Source organism: Pimephales promelas, chromosome 4 (genome assembly GCF_988280905.1).
Source record: "Pimephales promelas chromosome 4, fPimPro1.hap1.1, whole genome shotgun sequence".
NCBI classification, from domain to species: domain Eukaryota; kingdom Metazoa; phylum Chordata; class Actinopteri; order Cypriniformes; family Leuciscidae; genus Pimephales; species Pimephales promelas.
Genome location: NC_142772.1, coordinates 8,552,900 through 8,570,833, shown reverse-complemented (window position 1 = coordinate 8,570,833; position 17,934 = coordinate 8,552,900). Strand labels below are relative to the sequence as shown.

The window sequence follows — 17,934 nt, the reverse complement described above, 5'->3', positions numbered from 1 at the left end:
CATTAGCATATTGTCCGCCCACTTATTGCGCACGCAGACACCAGGGCAAACTTGAACCTAAAACCAGCAGCTGATTCCTGTGGATACTTGATAGCGTCATGTAGAGAAGACCCTGTGCTTTACAATCTGAAGCTAGGCTAAATCCAGTTTTTTTTTCACTGCCCAAGGACGAGCATGTGAAGAATCAGTGGTTAAAATGAAAAAATAAAGGGGTTCCCTTTATTTTATTGACGACTGCTTCTCAAATCTCGGAGTTAATGCAGGATCTGCAAACCACTCTTGAAAGATACTCAGTTTTGAGTTTGATATTGTGTAGGTCTCCTGTAAACTGGCTAACTCATGTTATCACTGTCTTACTGAAATACTTCAGCTATGCAGTTGTGGGCCACTTCTACCTAAAACTGTGTCTGTCGTCTCACTGTCTCACTTCTTTGAGGAAAGATTAAGCGTGGAGCAAGATTTGTTTTACACAAGTCATTCACGCTAGAGCTCAGCTAATGTATACATTGCATACATGCACTGTTATTGATACAGTTTCCATTTGTTCACAGCAATATATTAGAAAAAATACTCTACAAATAAGTACAAGTAAAATTGATTTGTTAATGGACATGCACTTGTTAATGCTGATGGTGAGGAATTAGTTGCAACATCTCATAATGTACCTCAAACTGAGTAGCGTATCACTGTGAAACGTCCTGCTCGAGCTGTCCTTTCGAGCGAGGTTTGGGTTTAGTTTACGGTGTAGGAAGCCTCAGGACAAGCAGATCTGATGTTGTTACGCCAACGAGCATTTTTGTTTTCAACGTGCTGTATGTGGTAAACCAATCACAACAGACTGAGTTGTCTAGCCAATCAGAGCAGATTATCTTACAGAAAGTAGGGATTTAGAGAGATTGATTTATCTGCCGAGTCATTTAAGAATCATTGAAAATGTGGTGACGTGGAAATGCATATGAGGAAATGAAACAGTTTTTTACCTTTGATGCATGTAAATGGTTTGTAGGAGACTCCAAAACAACATTAGGAAACTTTAAAATATCATAATAGGGGCACTTTAAAGTTGAGTATCGTTATGCCTCCTCTTATTACAGAAATTCTTTCTGCTAAGGCCTTCACTCCCCAGAGCAAACAAGTCAAGTGTTGTGAGGCCTCCTCTCATTTATAGGGCTTTGAACAAGTAGTAATGTTAAGTTGTTTGACTCTTTTGGTAAAGAAAGATTAACCTCTTTGATAAACTTCTGACTTAAAGTGTAGACAGTGCTCCTCTCGGTTAGAGAGTCGTTTTTCTGAGGCTTCCACTCTGGTGGTTTTAGTGTTGTCCCCTTGAGGTGGCGTTAATGTACTTTCGCCCTGGCCATATTCCCTTTAAGGAATTTCATTTAAAGTATAATTCCAAACCTTTTAAACTTTACCCATTGGCAAAACTTATTTGATCCTGTTAGGAATAGAGCAAAGTACTGTATCTTCCTCATTTAGAGTAGGTAATAGTGTCCTTTAGTGGACGCAGTGCGAGTTCCCATTCGGTGAATGTCTCAAGTTATGCACGTAATCATGGTTCAGAAGGGAAACGAGACTCTGCGTCTCGTTACCATGTTTCTTTGATGCTTGCAATGTCTCCTCCAGACAAAGAAGTGGGTGCCTTGGTTACACCAGTAATGACTTTATAGGTCTCTGACCAGACACCGGTCATGCTGAAAGCATTTCTCATAGTGTCCTCTAGAGGACGTAGTGTCTTGTTCCCCTTCTCAGGAAATCATGAGACATGTTTTCATGAAGGCTTCCTCAAAACATGAAAATTTTATATAATGTGTAGATTTAGCAGTGAATATTTTCCGGCCATGTTTAAAATTATACAAAGCTTTTATCATTGCAGATGTCTTTTTTTTTTTTCCGTTAAAGATTTGTGCTTAATTTTTTTCCAACCACACAAACAAACTGTCACATGTCAAATCAAACAACTATTTCATTGAACATACTAGTATCAGACATAATAACAGATACAACTTTATATAGCTCAGATACATTTTTGTGTACTTGTGATGTACACAAAAAATACAAGAGACATACATTGGCTGCAATTTAATGTGAAATACCAATGTAACATGCATGATAATTTTTGTCATGGGCTTCAATAAAACTATTTAATTCTTATGTACATTGTCCTTCATAGTCGGTAAGAATTCATTAATGTTTGCTTAAAGATACACTCAGTAAAAAAGGTTTTACACATATTGTAATTATTGAAAAAGTATGGATGCTCTGCTAAAAGATGTGTTATATTTTACATAGCATGGGTTGCCACATGGACATGTTGGGCAGACATGTTGAGATCACATGATCAGACAGATACTACTTTATCTTGGCTGTTATCAGACACTTTCGCTCAAGAAATAAATTAATTACATTTGACTGCGAAAAGCACATTTCTACAATTGAAACTTTTTGATTAAATTGTATAATTATATGCTCCAGGCCCCTAGGTGTCAGTATACGTCCAAGATGACCAGTGCAACATAAAAAAAAACATTACAGAGTGCACCTTTGATATCTTTGTGTTCTGGCTTTATAAAACCTCTGGTGGTATTTCCACCTTATTTGTACTATACAATAGCTATCCCTTTATTAACAATTTCTCAAAACAAATAAATATTAATTAACAAATGATAAATACTTAGAATATACAGATCTTTAAGCATTTTGTAACCAGTTGCTCACCTCTAAATTGATATAATAGTGTGATTTTGACATTCAGGTCCCTGCATAAAAGTCTTTGTGGCAAGATCCAATTGCCGATCTCAAATTCGCTTCAATTTTTTAATCGATGATTAATCACATTCACACTCCAACTCCAAAAGAGACTAAACACACCCATAAGTAATCAAGACACACAAATAAAACTCTTATAAAATTAGTTTTAAAAATAAAACTACTTTTACATTCATTTGAACCTCCATTTTCTGTAATGAGTTTTACTTCCATACTGCCTTAAAAGTGTGGCTTTGTAAATCCATCATTTCACATAGCAGTCAATAATGGCACTAACCTCTTGTGAAATCTTACATCTCTCTTCCTCTTCGTGTGCAATGAATAATGTCCTCAGCAGTGCAATATCTTTATGAAAGCCTTTCTGAACTCCACATTGAAAGTGGTATATATGATGGGGTTGACGGCGCTGTTCACATATCCCAGCCAAGTGAAGGCATTGTACATTTCCAGTGGCACCACGCAGCTCGTGCAGTGAGTTTTCAAAATGTGAGTAATAAAAAAGGGCAGCCAGCAAATAATGAAAACACCTGCAACAGAGAAAATAAGCTGTGGTATTCTGAGGACAAGACCTCAATCTAGGACTCACGGCTAAGCAATACTTCTATAAAATGACAGTATCGTGATCTCACCTAGAACAATGGCCAGCATCTGAGTAGCCTTCTTTTCTTTATGCTGATAAATCTTCCTCTTGCTCATGGTTTTGGTCACTGTAGTTTGTGTTTTGCCATTGGGCAGTACCTTAGTTAAAACAGGTTTGGCTTCTTTAGGGGTCTGGACCTCCTTGGCATGGCCATTTTTCTCATCTCCATTTGACTGACATTCATCGTGGGAGGGAGAGGCATGGATGGGGCTTGGGTTGGCCAATAGGTCAACGACCAGAGTAGATGCCTGTTTCTTTTTCTCTAGAGGGCTGGTGCCGGCCACAATATCCACCCCCACATCACAACCCTGGTGCAGGACCTCCTTTATCAGTTTCTGTTGAATATTTATTTATCCTTAATTGTATAATGACACTTTGAATCTGTACAGTATGTCATGTACTAATAGACCAACGTAGGAAAAAAGTAAATGAAATAAATAACTGAAAATGATAAAAATAAAAAGGGCATTCAAGCTTATTTGCCTTAACCTGACAGTTTCTGACAGTGGTAATTGGTGACCTTATGGCCTCTCATTAACTATTCACATTTAATATAAAAGCTAAATCAATGCTTACTTTAACTCAGGAAGGCTGTCAGCATGGATGTATGACTCACAGTAATCAAAAGTATAATCCATCTGCTGTGATATATGACTTACAGTAACCCAACTGTAACAAACATGCAGTTAATGAAAGAGAATAATTTACAGATGAGGTTTAAGAAAAAAGTACACTTAAGCACAACTTATTCATAATCTAAAATTATATTTTTCAAATATTTATAATTTTATATTTGGTATATCTAAATTTATTTTTGACACACAATGAATTGGTATACTTAAAGTCTGTTAAATTGGAACAACTCATTTTGTACTAAATGCATTTTAGTTGTCCAAAAGCAGTGGTGAAGCAGTGGTTACACCCGCACCCTCATTAAATACACTCTTGCATTTCAGTTTTGAAATGATGAATTCACTCAGCATAAACTTCAATTGTATTTTGGTGACATTACAATTACAATTCAATTACACTGTAAGGGCCAGATATACTAACAGCTTGCACCAACGCAAACCCGTTAACCCGTTGGGGTTAAAATCTACTGTCGGGATTTACTAATAATTAGATGCTGTGCAAAATTAGCGCCCAATGATGTACCACCCACCAGGGCAGGGAAAGTCGCTATGGCCGCCACGTATATCTTGAGCTTGGATGGATGTAAACCTGACATATAGCGTTCTTGTAGAAAGTACTGTGTTCACTGAGCAGTTAACCGGATCCCACTGATGCTGAGCTCTGGAGCTTAAAATGGCCTCAACAACCTCGGCTGAGATATACCTCTCTATGAGTTGGGCCCCCTCAGGGGCCAAACCCACAGTTTCCAAATCCCCTGCTGTGGGCACAATATCGCGCACCCTGCCTGAGACGGAAGCTCTCTCCTGATCAGGCTCTCCAAGGGAGGGCCGTTGAGGAGAAGAATTAGGTCCAGTCTCGGCCAGTGTGGTGCTACTAGCAGTATAGGCTTATTCCATCCTAGCAGATTAACTATGTATTATAAATCTATGATATATTTGGCAGTAGCTTCCACGCTGCCAGAACATCTACCATTTCCAAATCTAATTGATTGCTCTGATGGTCTCCTTAATAGCCCTGAGAGATAATTCTGTGGCTCGACGAAGTTCTCAAACTCTCACTTCTGTCCATATCCCCCAGCAGGTCAGCCTGATATGCTTGTAGTAATGCTATAGGGTGCAAGCAGGCTCCGTATATGCTTTTCCCACTAGATTAGAAATACATTTCTTTAATGATTTAGTAAGAGAAGCCGACTCCTTCTGGGATGATGATGCTGAACCGGGAGACAGATAGCTCGCAAGCGTCTGTTCTACCCGTGGCATTTCCCCATATCTATACTCTCTCAACGGCCTAATATCTGAATATACATGAATTTGGGGGCTGATACAAGACGAGTAAGGTTTTTCCAATGATCTAGACAGCTCTCTGAGCAGGAAAAAATGATGACGTGATGAGGGGTAAATCAACAGCGAAGCAATGATGTTGGCAATCAGCCCCCTCGAAGGCTGATACCAAATGCTCCACTCCCAAACACTTGACACGTGACCCCACTCATTAAATAACGCGAGCAGAGAGGAACAGAGATTGTGCAATTGTTTCACCATTGTATATCTATAGACAGACAAAAGTAAATATGTTCATGACGCCACCTGCCTTTGACACTTATTCATTCCATTGGACTAGTTGACATAGATGCTTCAGACGCATTCACACTGGAGGCGTTCCCAAAGCGTCATCGATGCATTACAAGTTCCCTCGAAAGGGAACTTACCAACTCCCATCGGCACATTTCTGGAATTGCACTCTCACTCTAATTTGCCCAGTTTAGTAAATCTGGCCCTAAGAGTGTTTAAACATACATTAATATTATGCTGATAATAAACTTTTAGTGATTTTAAAACATGTAAAATTTCAAGCTTTCAAAAGATGTATTTCTCATGTCTGTGAGGAAATTTCATGCTGAGTTTCATTTTTTTTTTTTTTTTTTTTTTTGACACTGCCAAGTTCACAGAGACTGAAGCGGTAGAAAGTGCTTCCTTGTTGTTTTCTTTATTTTACAAAAACACAACTTTTAGTTATTGTTAGTGCACTCAACTAAAATTTGTCAGTTTCGAATGATGTATTAGGCTACTTCGAATGATGTATTAGGCTACTTCACAGACTGCGTGACTTCGCCATGAGTTTTTTCTTCTTCGACTAACCGCTAATAAAATATTTGGTCAACTAAGCCTCTTCTAGTGGACTAACAATTAGTCGACTATTTAGAGGCATCCCTACAGTTAGCGTTAGTGCGTTAAAATAAACGAAAAACTGTATAGAACATTGAAATAAAGCCAGCAGACATCTGGAGAATGTTTTGCTTCATTTTTACCTGACATGATCTGTCATTAACGCTGCAGAAAGCAATTGCATAAACCGGCATAACATTAGGTTTGATTCTTGTGCACGCACTAAAACGTGGACAGTTCCATTTGTTGGTGGTGGAAGACGTGAATGTGCAGAACTTACACATAAATTCAGCATATTGACACAAAATGATAACTGCAGATAAACTTTCGCTGACTGGAGTCCAGTTGTTTCTGTGAATTGCAGCGATCCATTTGCTCCTCTTTCTATAGCAGTCTGTAAAAATATACCTTTTTTGTCAAATTTAGATGTACAGTCAATCGCAAAGCTCTTTCCCACTTTATATGTGTTGTGTTTGTTCTTCGCGGCATTCACGCTGAAAACAAATACAGCCGCTCAGTCTTTTTGCCATCACGCGCATACCCTTTATTGGTGTGGACAGACTGCATATAAGCCTGCAAGATTGAGAGAGGGTGACAGAGAGTTTGACTGGGACTCAAGGAACTGGTGACTGAGAGAGAAAGGGTCTGCTGACCGTAAAGAAGTTGTTGTTTATCTGCTGTGTTACTACATTAACACATGGTGAACGCGCTACTGTGCGCCCTGTTTCTTTTGTTTATTTTCAGTTTGTTTTAATAAAACCTGAGACACAGTCACACTGATCCTGTCTTATTCCACACCCACTGAGCCTCATTACAATTTCCTTCTATCTATTTGTCCATCACCATGTACTGTTAGGGTCTCAGCTTGTTTGAATAACAAGATCAACTCCATCTAAAATATACATTTATTAATAATGTACAATTTAAGAAATACTTCTGAAAACTCAGACACGATCACATAGATGGACTCTCGTTTATGAAAAAATCAGGAAGAAATTAAGTGCATTTTAATGTAATGAAATTCAGAGGAGACTAACAAAAGGATAATAATTTGCACTTTTTGTAATACTGAAACTAATAAATCATTAGGAAGGGTAAAATAAGTACATTGTTTATATTGTGGTGTGTGTTTCACTCATTTACAAATTTGTATGCATGTGTTTGCTGTCTGTCACAATAGTTTCAATTTTTAAAAATCACTTGTAACAGTTCGGCAACAGTTCTTCTAACCATAATTGATAGAGTGAATTATTTATTGTATAAATAATTGTATTGCATCATAACAGTTTACTATTTTAGGATGCCAAATAACATCTGGCAAGGGGACTGCCGATGAAAACAAGCCTGTGGCTAACTTTCGCTTAAATTTGTTCTAAATGTTGATCCTTATACATTGTCACTTTTCAAACAAACAAATAAATAAATACAAATTCCAGGATGACAATGTCAAGATTCTCCAGGCTCAAATTATGAAAGAATGGTTAGGAAGGATCTTAAAGAATTATTTTCACACATGAATTGGCACCTATGAGTCCAGACGTCGAATAGCCATCCAAAAACAGCCCTGACATCTAGGCTAAAACAAGGCAAAATTTGGGCTGTCAGTGTTTAATTAATACCACCAATACTATGTGGTACTTAGACCTCCAAATAACCAGGGCCCGGTTCCCCAAAACGTTCTTATTGCTATGTAGTTCTTAACCTATTCCTTAACCTGTCCCTTAACTTTATGGCATGATTCCCGACATGTTCGTACGCTAAGTATATCTTCTCTAAGTCACACTTTCGTGAGGTTGGTCTGGACCATTCGTATGCTCTCTCTTAGCATTGTTTGAGTTCGAGACGCTGCCACTGTATAGCAGTCTTTAGAAATCAGCACATAACATTTTATGTTATGTACATGTCAGACTATAGTATGTTGACAATGTTGTGGCTCAACAGTTTGCAATGGATACAGGCTTATTTATGAAGTGGATTCGTATGAAGTTATTTGGTATAAGAACTAATATGGTGGTAATTAGCCTAGGCTATTTCGTAATGTCATTAAAGCGTTTAAATTGGCAATAAATTTTGATAATTAAAATCTGGCAAAAAATTTGGCTCTAAATGGCTAAGATCTCTAAATGGGCAAGCATGGTGGTGTCCAGTAAGCGAACAACTATGGCAGAGATCCAAAGTGTCCTTGTATTGAATCAAAGATAGCTTTTTAGAAGTTGTTAAACCCATGTCAAGAAGCGCCACAAGTGGCACAACGGGATAAGGAGGGTGGATGAGTAGTGAGAGATACACGGTTCATCTACCCATTACAACATATATTGTGTGCGAGAGACAGCCCACGTCCCGTCTGCCCAGCCAGAGTCTCGTCCCGCCGAGACAGCTCCGCCAGAGCCCGCTGATCCTGCGCCAGAGTCTGAAGTCCCACCCTGCCTCCCTCTCCCACCTCCGCTGTTGGTGTCTTTATGTTCTACTGTTTTGCCTCTACTGAGCCCTGTAGACCCTGCTGCCTATCCACAGCTACCCGCCAGTATTGCTGTGGAACCACCTTCGGGTCTCCATCGCCTCAGCATCGCCCTGGTCAGTGGATCCCCTGTCCTCACCTCAACCCCCTAAACCTCTGACTCCACCTTGGTCCTCCGACCCTACAGCTTCTCTTCGGCTCATTGTGCCCTTATCTCCGCCGGGTCTCGTCAGCCCTATAGCTCCACCAGGCTCACTCCTCCTTCCTTCCTCGCATTGGTCAGCCGTCACCCTGGTTCCACCTCGGGACTCCGTGCTGCCGGCTGCGCCTCTGCCCTGCATCCTTTCTGCTCCACCGGGCTCCATCTTCCCTCCTGTTCCTCAGTTGTCCTCCCTCACACTGGTTACGCCACGGGCTTCCAGAGCCCCTTCTCCGCCTCGATCCCATGAGCCTGCAGATCCGGCTTCGGCCTTCAGACCTGTGGTGTCGCCTCGGCTCTGGGTCCCTCCGGCTCTGTTGGGGAACCCTGGAACTCCTTCGGGGTCTTCTCCTTCGGGGTCTTCACAGCCATGGCCGCCTGAAGGGTCTTCACCGCCGTGGCCGCCTGAAGGGTCCTCACCGCCGTGGCTGCCCGAACAGCCTGCTCCGCCCTGGACACCCGAGGGTCCAATAGCTCTGCCCTGGACTCCCGAGGGTACGTCTGCTCCGCCCTGGACGCCCGAGGGTTCGTCTGCTCTGCCCTGGACGCCCGAGGGTTTGTCTGCTCCGCCCTGCCCACGCCCTCAGCCTTCTCCGCCACGTCCACATCCTGCTCTGCCCTGGCCACGCCCTCAGCCTGCTCCGTCACGTCCTGCTCAGCCCTGGCAACACCCTCAGCCTGCTCCGCCCTGGTCACGTCCACATCCTGCTACGCCCTGGAGGCTTCCAGCCTTCTGGGCGCCCATCCTCCCACCCCTTTTCTGCGGCGTGAGGTCACGCCTACCGGGAGGGGGGAGTAATGTCACAGTCCTCGTCTGCACCAGTCTGTCTTCGTCATCTGCACTACACTTCCCAGGATCCTCTTGTCTTCACACCTGAACTCACTCCCTCAATCAGCCACCTGTTCATCGACCTGTTCATCTGTGTCACCTGTCTTCACCTTGTTATGTTTGATTCTTGCTTGTATTTAGTTTGCTTCTGTTTAGTCTGTCCTTGTCGGTCGATGTTAATGTTACCTTGTGTTTGCTTCCGTCTGCCTGTATCCGTAATTAAAAGTTATATTATTTGGGAATCTGGACTCTGTCTGTTCTTCTGCCTGCACCACAACCGTGACAACTGGAATATTTTGAGGAATATTTCATTTGCATAGAACATCTTGTCTTTCTTAACGTCGTAATGCACCTTCGCGTGAAGTTGAAAATTGATTCCTGAGCAATCGATGCCAACTAATCACCTTCACTTGGGACAGCGCCTTTGTAACGTCGAACGTAAGAGGCAGCGTGTTAAGAAGCTTCCTAAGGGACATTTCGGGAAACACACTTAAGTAACATAAACAACTAAGGTAAGATATATCTTTTGAGTCTTCTTATCGTGCTAAGAGTGAACTTTATCGGGAAACAGGGCCCAGTTCATTTTTCTGTAAATATTTTGTTTTATAACTGCACTCTTTCCCATAATGAGGCAAAGAGCACTTGGATATAATTGTGTTAATGTATAGGCAGCTGCATACAGTCATCAACAAATATTTTACATATCATTTTGAGTTGATTTAAAAGTAAAATGCACTTACTGCTTTCTTGTTTTTGGCAGGTAACCCCCCATTGGTCTTAATGATAAATGTGCACAGTTTTACATCTTCAGGATGAGTGCACTTTTCCTGTGGCAGAGGTAATAGGAATTTAATTCAGCATGTGGTCGACATTACATTTCAAAGACAGCATGGAGCCTTGAAAATCATTCACAGGTATATTTAATGCCTCTTGATGACACACAATGCAAATAAATCCACTGAACACAAAAGATCCTTTCTTGCACCAAAAGGGGAATGAAAAAGTGATTGCTTTACTAATTTGTAAGTATCAAAAAAAGCCATTGGGGCTCTTTAAAACTAGATGGCTTGAATCCATTGATCCAAAGTGGCCATTAAAAACAGCAGCTGCAGGAAATCGATGATGAAAGAGCGCAAAGGTCAGAAGAAAGAAATGATTGAAATAATTCAGGATGAATGAAGCCAGTATAGCCTATAATATACACAATCTGCTCTGACACAGATTGCATGGGGAATTGTTTAAAAACCTGTTTGAAATGTCTTCTAATTGTTGGCATGGTGATGGTTTCATTTGCTTTAATGGCTTTACTCTCACAGCCTCCAGTGGGTAATGCATATTCAACATCAGGCTAAGGCAATGTCCCCATAACTAAATACACAGTGGAGATACTGAAATAAGTCTAGGACTGTTATTTATCTGGACTTATCCGAACACATTTGAAAAAGAAACAATTTCTCTACACGTTGGCCTTCCGTTTTTGTCCTGTGAAAACTGAGGTTTTTGAAGACATACATTTGTAAACGCCATTTTTGCTTTGTAGTGTGGAAATGGAGGAATTCAAAAATGATGACACGTTTAGTCATGTGGCCCATATTGTTCCAATTGATATCCGTTTATACCATGCATGTCCCTGCTGTGTCCTTTTCATGTTTTCCCTATTAAGATATATATCTGCCATTAGCCAAAATCAAGCATTACCTAAAACTGAACAGAATACTGTACATAACACTGATTCCAGGGGTGAGTAAAGGTTTTGGGGTTACTGTATCTCAAGTAGTGTCCTGCAGGTCCTGTTATTACCGCAGAGATTCTAATTAACACTGACAGATGCTCCCCATATTTTCTAGAAAAAGGCCAAGTCCTTTTGTAAAATGACTCTGACACCATGTCATGTCCTGTGGGGAGTGCTTGGTATTTTCCCTGAGGCTACTGTCTCACAATAGTGCACATCACCTTAAGAGAGGGCTGAGCATCAGCATCTGTCTTCTGGCAGCTTCGTTTAGTGTTGACCCGTTTCCGGCGCTTGCGAAGAACCACGTAGATTTGCACGTAGACGAGGAGGGTGATGATGAAGGGAACGTAGAATGACATGATGGAGGAGTAGACAACAAAAGAGGGGTTGGCGATTTCACACACAGCACCATCCCGTGTAGCTAAGAGAGAGAGAGAGAGTGGGGAAAATATGGTTACACAATTATTTATGGTTGCAAAACTAATTAGTTCAGTGAGGCACTGCCAAATGCATGTATGGGCAAATTTCCCATAACAAGTGCAAATTAGCTCCAGATTATAATTAGATTAGAAACATACTGGAAAATTTATAACAATATGACAACAGTGTTGAGTGAGCTAAAAAATTATGTCATGGAGTATATCAACGCATTCTCATCCTAGGGCGTTATAGTGATGCTTTTAACAATGTGTATACATCCAACACACATGGCACCCTTTAGCATCAATATAACACGCTTCGGTTATTGGTAGGTTTAGGTCTGGGGTAGGGTTAGGGTTAGACCCCTAAGAACATTGGTTTGAAATGTGCTGGGGACAGAGATATATTCGGAAGGGCATTTTCAAAAATGTTGGGTACAATGACGCTTTCATTCTTTTTTTCTCTTTCGAGTAGGTCATGTTTTTAAAGACGATGTCCTGTAGCTTCCTAATGTACATAAATAAAAATGAGCACAATGTCCGAGTATAGTGAGTATATAGAGTATATACGCCCTTTATTGCATATGTACAGTGATGGTTCAGAGACAGAATTTTTGCCTAGCCTGTCGGGACTCGGGAGGTTCAAGATTCTAATCCGCACTTGTATAGTTTTTTTTTCCCTCATCAAAACCAATAATGTTTATCAGTGGTTGTATATGTTTTGATGCGGGAAAAAAATATACGAGAGCGGATTAGAACCCATGAAAAACAGGGACACGTTTGTGTGCATTTTGATTTGTGATTTCACCGGAACGAATCTCCACAACAGATTGAAGCGCGTTTCCGAGAGAAGACAACACATTTCAGTGCTAGATTGCCTGTTATTTAACAAACAAATGAAACGAATGCTGTTAACTGGAGATGTTTTATTTGTATCGGTTCATCTGTGCCGCGAGATGTTTCAAAAGTGGTGGGGACAAAATCGATCCTGGCGAAAAGTGGTGGGGACGTGTCCCACCCGTCCCTGGTCCCCCCATAAATGACGCCTATGACTAAGAGGCCCGTTTTGGCCCATATATATCTGCGTCTCATATTGACGTTAAATGTGCCATGTGCATTGGATGTATATGCGTTGTCAAAAGCATCAGTATATGAGTATCCCATGCCTTGGGATGGGAATGAGCTGAGTATATCGATGCATTAAAAAGTGACAGTAAATAACTTTCTGATTTTACCAAAGATTCTTATTTCAAATCAATGCTTTCTTTTAATCAAAGAATCCAAATTTTTTTCACAGTTTCACAAAATATTAAGCAGCATGTTAAAAGGTTAGTTCACCCAAAAAAGAAAATTATGTCGTTAATGATAATATTAACGATATACCAAAGATGTCTGATTATTATGAAAATAATTTAGATAGTCTGAGAGTTTTCTTCCATTGGCCCTACCATTGAAAATGTATTTACGGTATACTGTCCTTTCCAGAAAGGTAATAAAGACGTTTTACAGGCTTGGGATGACATGAGGGTGAGTCATTAATGACAATTTTAATTTTTGGGTGAACTAACCCTTTAATTATTTTTAACGTCAGCCACATTTACACCGCAGGAACTTTCCCTATGGGACCTAGGAACTTAGTTTATGAACTTTCAAGGATGGGACTTGGCCAATGAATATGTTGCATAAACGGATGCGGATATATTTGGAAGTTAGTTTTTTTTTTTCCTATTGGCTCTATTTTTGAAATGCAGAATATATTTTTTTAAATATTTATTTCAGAAATGCAGAAAACTATGAAGTGTCACCGTTTAGCGACGTCATTATACTGTATGTTCCAAATCGTATGTTCACAGCACCATTTCATTGCTGTTTTTGATCGGGCAATTATTATTTTTACAAATTAGGCACTGGTCATTATCTACAAACCTGTCGTTTACCTGTGTTATTTAATCCAAACAGCAGGGGGCAAGAAATAGCGAACGAAAGCACCCAAACCACTGAGATCATTACAGTGACACGTCTCTTGGAGCTGTAGCGTGTGTTGTACAACATCGGCATGGCAACAGCCGTGTACCTGCACAAGAAGCCCAGAGGGAAGGAGAAGAAAAGGGGGTGGGTGGGATAGGGTGATTTCAAATTTAAGCAGATAAAAAAAGAGTAAATAACAATGTGACTAACATAAACCTCATCATTTCCAACGGTTCAGGGGTCTTCCTACTCTAACAAAATGCTTGAGTTTACAAAGCAGGCATTATGCACTCTGAAAGTGTTGTTTATTAGTGTTGTCACATTCTTTTAGCACCGAATTTAGCACTCAATGTAATTTGCATGGCAAAATTCCCTGATCTTTGCAGCAAACTACTGTAAACTGGCTCCAACATCGACAAAGTGCCTGTTTATATGTTCTTTTTTTATCAAATGGTCATCATTTGATGAAATACTGCTGACATGATCAACAAAACTGTAAATCTATTTTAATTAATATTCATTATGCATTCTTGACTTTCTGTGGGCAGGAATAGCATGTTTTAATTGTGAAAAAAAAAACAATTTTGCACCCGATTAAACTGAATTACAGGTGTTTAGAGAAAAAGACAGGTATTTAGTGAATTCATGCCTCTGTATATTCCACATCATTTCCCCCTCACTATTTTTAACAACTGACTCAATTGACAGGTTTAAACAACATCTGAAGGCTAGCACAGCTGTTAACATCAACAGGGTCCAACAAGTCAATTTCATGTCAATTCCAGACAACAAGCCTCACATCTATGGTATTCTCATTTAAAATAATCATTGCTCTTTTCCTGAACTGATAGAAGAACCTACCTGTCAATACTAATAGCACAAAGATTAAGAATGCTCGCCGTGCACATCATGACGTCCAATGTGACGAAAATGTCACAATGGATTTTGCTGAAACGCCACTCCCCCACCACCTGCAACATAGACACATGTGCATGCACACAATGAGTTTTGAAAAGACAAGTTAAATTATTTACTGAGGACAACAACACCATTAATACTTACCACATAAATAAATTAATAATGAAAAAATATCTAATTCACTGGGAGAACCTGAATGCAAATGTTGTTCTAAAAAAAAGTATAATCCACATGCTGCATGCCAGGTACACGGATGAATAGTTAAAAAAGGCTACATTTATTTGCTCAAAAATACAGTCAACAATACTATTGTGAAATATTATTAGGAATGTGCCCATATCTAAATACCTTATTCGTAAGATGATCCGTAATGGCTTCTACCGAACAACAGGTAACCAGGGAATAGCATAGCATGATATTATGCATAAACATATGAAAGAGTGTAATCTTTGTGAATGAAATGAGCAACTCATGATTGCAAATCAAATCCGTCTCAATGCTGCTGTCTCAGTGCATACACTGAAAAAAATAATATGCTTTTTCTAATCAATAAAATTGTGGCAATATATTACAAGCAATATTATTAATTAAATTGTAAAAATTAGAATTAATTAGAATGTTAATTTGATTAACTATTACTCAATTCTAATTTGTTCAATTTAATAAATAAAATTGCTTGTAATCTGTTGCCACAATTTTATTGATCAGATAAAGCATATTCATTTTTACAGTGTATGGTTTTGATTATGGTTTTGGCAAACCAATGAGATTGAAGCGGCCATACTATTTAAGGACCTTTATTTTGACAAGTGTGCACGTCCTTTAGAGAGGATTTGGAGAATGATCAAGAAAATGAAAGGTATAGATAGAAACTATAATTATCCTATGCTCATAGATGGAGAGAATATTGTGACTAAGGCTACGTTCACACTGCAGGGCTTAATGCTCAATTCCTTTTTTGAAAAAATTAGATTTTTTTTGCAAGGCCGTTCACATTTCTAATTAAATGCGACCCTTTTGTGATCTCCTGTGTGAACGTGAAATGACCCAGAAGTGACCCGCATGCGCAGAAGAGTAATCAACGGTCAACGACGTCACTTGTTGTTTGCGGAATAGTTCTTTTTTTTCCATATGTTGTAAGCTTTTGTTTTATTATTATTATTGCCACAGCCCATATACAAACACAGACAACAATTATTTTATCGACGGGAAAAGTTTGCACATAAATGTAAGATTTTTCCGATCCTCACCGACCTCGTCATAAAACCCGTTTAATTGATAGTGCGCGTCCTCGACGCTCCTTGCTTTGTCACCGGCGGCCGCGGTGTGACACTGGTGGCTGGTGTTGCCAGATTGGGTGTTTTTTCGCTACATTTTAAGACATGTTTACATGTGTTTTAGCCAGGTTTTTGCTTGGAAGGCTCTATAGAAATCTGGCACCCTACTGTACGAAGTTATACTGACGGAGAGCGCACGTTCACAGACACCAGAATGAACGTGTTCACAGTAATGTTCATCAGGCAGTAATACAGTAAATGAACACGTTCATGCACTATCGTTCATTGAACGCGTTCAGGCACAACACCGGGGAAGAGACACGTCTGAAGCGGCCCATAACAGAGCAGAAACGCGTTGGAGTTAACCGTGTATTGGCTAGCTACAGGTGCGTGCAATGACGTGCGGGTCGGATATATGTGACCTGGCCGTTCAGATTGAAGTCGCATTTCAAAAGATCGGATGCATATCGGATTTTGACCACATACCCAAGTGGTCTTGGTCGCATTTAAAAAGATCGGATCTGTGTCGTTCAGACTGTCATGAAAAAAATCAGATACAGGTCGCATAGGGGCAAAAAAATCGGAATTAGGTCGTTTCAGCCTGCAGTGTGAACGTAGCCTAAGAGTAAAGATAAAGCAGAAGTGATTGCAAAAACATTAGCTAGGGTGCATAGTTCTGATAACCTAAGTATGGAGGAAAAGAAAGGAAGAGAAGAGACAATTTTAAGATATTCTAATTCAGATGAGTGTTAATGAGGAAGGAGGCAGGATTAATGATTTTTTTTTTTTACTAGAACAGAACTAAATATTGCCCTAAAGAAGTTAATAAAATCTACTCCTGGAAGGGATTCAATTTGTTATGATATGTTGGATAACTTGAGTGATTTAGGTAAAGAAAAGCTGTTGCTGCTATTTAATAAGATATGAATGGAGGGAATGATTCCTAAAGAATGGAAAGAATCCATAATTGTTCCAATTAGGAAGCCTGGTAAAGATCCTCATAATCCAAGTAGCTATAGGCCAATAGCCTTAACTTCTCAGGTGGGAAAGACTATGGAGAAAATGGTAAATGATAGGTTGAATTAATGGGTGGAGTCTAAGGGGCTTCTGAATAGTTATCAGAGTGGTTTTAGAAGAGGTAGAGGTACAATGGACCCTGTGGTATGTTTGGAAGATGTTATAAGGAGAGCTCAAGTAAATAGAGAATCAGTGGTGGCAGTATTCTTTGATATCGAAAAAGCGTATGATATGATGTGGACAGATGGCCTATTAAGGATGCAGCAAATGGGGATTGGGGGCAGAATGCTCCAGTGGATTAAAGCTTTTTTGTCTGAAAGAAGTTTAAGGGTTAAAATAAATGGGGAATTAAGGGCTGAATATATAACTGAGAATGGTACTCCTCAGGGGAGTATTGTCCTATATTTTTTGCTATAATGATAGATCAGATATTTCAAAATGTGCAGGGGCATGATGGAGTAGCTTTGTTTGCTGATGATGGAGCCATGTGGAAGAAAGGGAGGAATTTGGACTAAAGAAAATGCAGATTGCTGTAAATGAAGTCCAGAAATGGGCAGTACAGTGGGGATTTAGGATTTCAGTAAAACGAAAGTTATGTTCTTTTCTAGGGGGAACATAAGAACTGAATTTAAAATTTACCTGTCGGGTAGAGAGCTGGAAAGAGCAGAGGTTTTTAAGTATTTGGGAGTATGGTTTGATAGGAAGTTGACATGCATGGGTCAGCTTCCAAGTCATTATTATACAAACTTGATGTAATGCAAAACCAGGCCTTGAGAATATGTAGTGGAGCTGTCAAAACCTCGCCAGTGGCAGCCATCCAAGTGGAGGTGGGGGGGATGCCCTTGTATTTGAGAAGAGATCAGCTTGCCCTAGTGTACTGGGCTAATCTTATGGGACATAATCATGATCA

At 39.9% G+C, this 17,934-nt stretch overlaps 1 protein-coding gene across 1 annotated transcript in view; it reads right to left on the bottom strand.

The window, feature by feature from the left end:
• Window positions 1–1,948: 1,948 nt before the first annotated feature.
• drd2b (dopamine receptor D2b) overlaps window positions 1,949–17,934 on the bottom strand; it is a 73,374-nt gene continuing 57,388 nt past the window's right edge. Inside the window, exons 3-8 of the mRNA XM_039662528.2 lie at window positions 14,674–14,783; window positions 13,782–13,918; window positions 11,647–11,846; window positions 10,434–10,520; window positions 3,399–3,744; window positions 1,949–3,296 (exon numbers count right to left, since the gene is read on the bottom strand). Of these exons, the coding sequence (XP_039518462.2) occupies window positions 3,100–3,296; window positions 3,399–3,744; window positions 10,434–10,520; window positions 11,647–11,846; window positions 13,782–13,918; window positions 14,674–14,783 (1,077 nt within the window). The 3' untranslated portion in view covers window positions 1,949–3,099. The remainder of the gene's footprint in view (window positions 3,297–3,398; window positions 3,745–10,433; window positions 10,521–11,646; window positions 11,847–13,781; window positions 13,919–14,673; window positions 14,784–17,934) is intronic.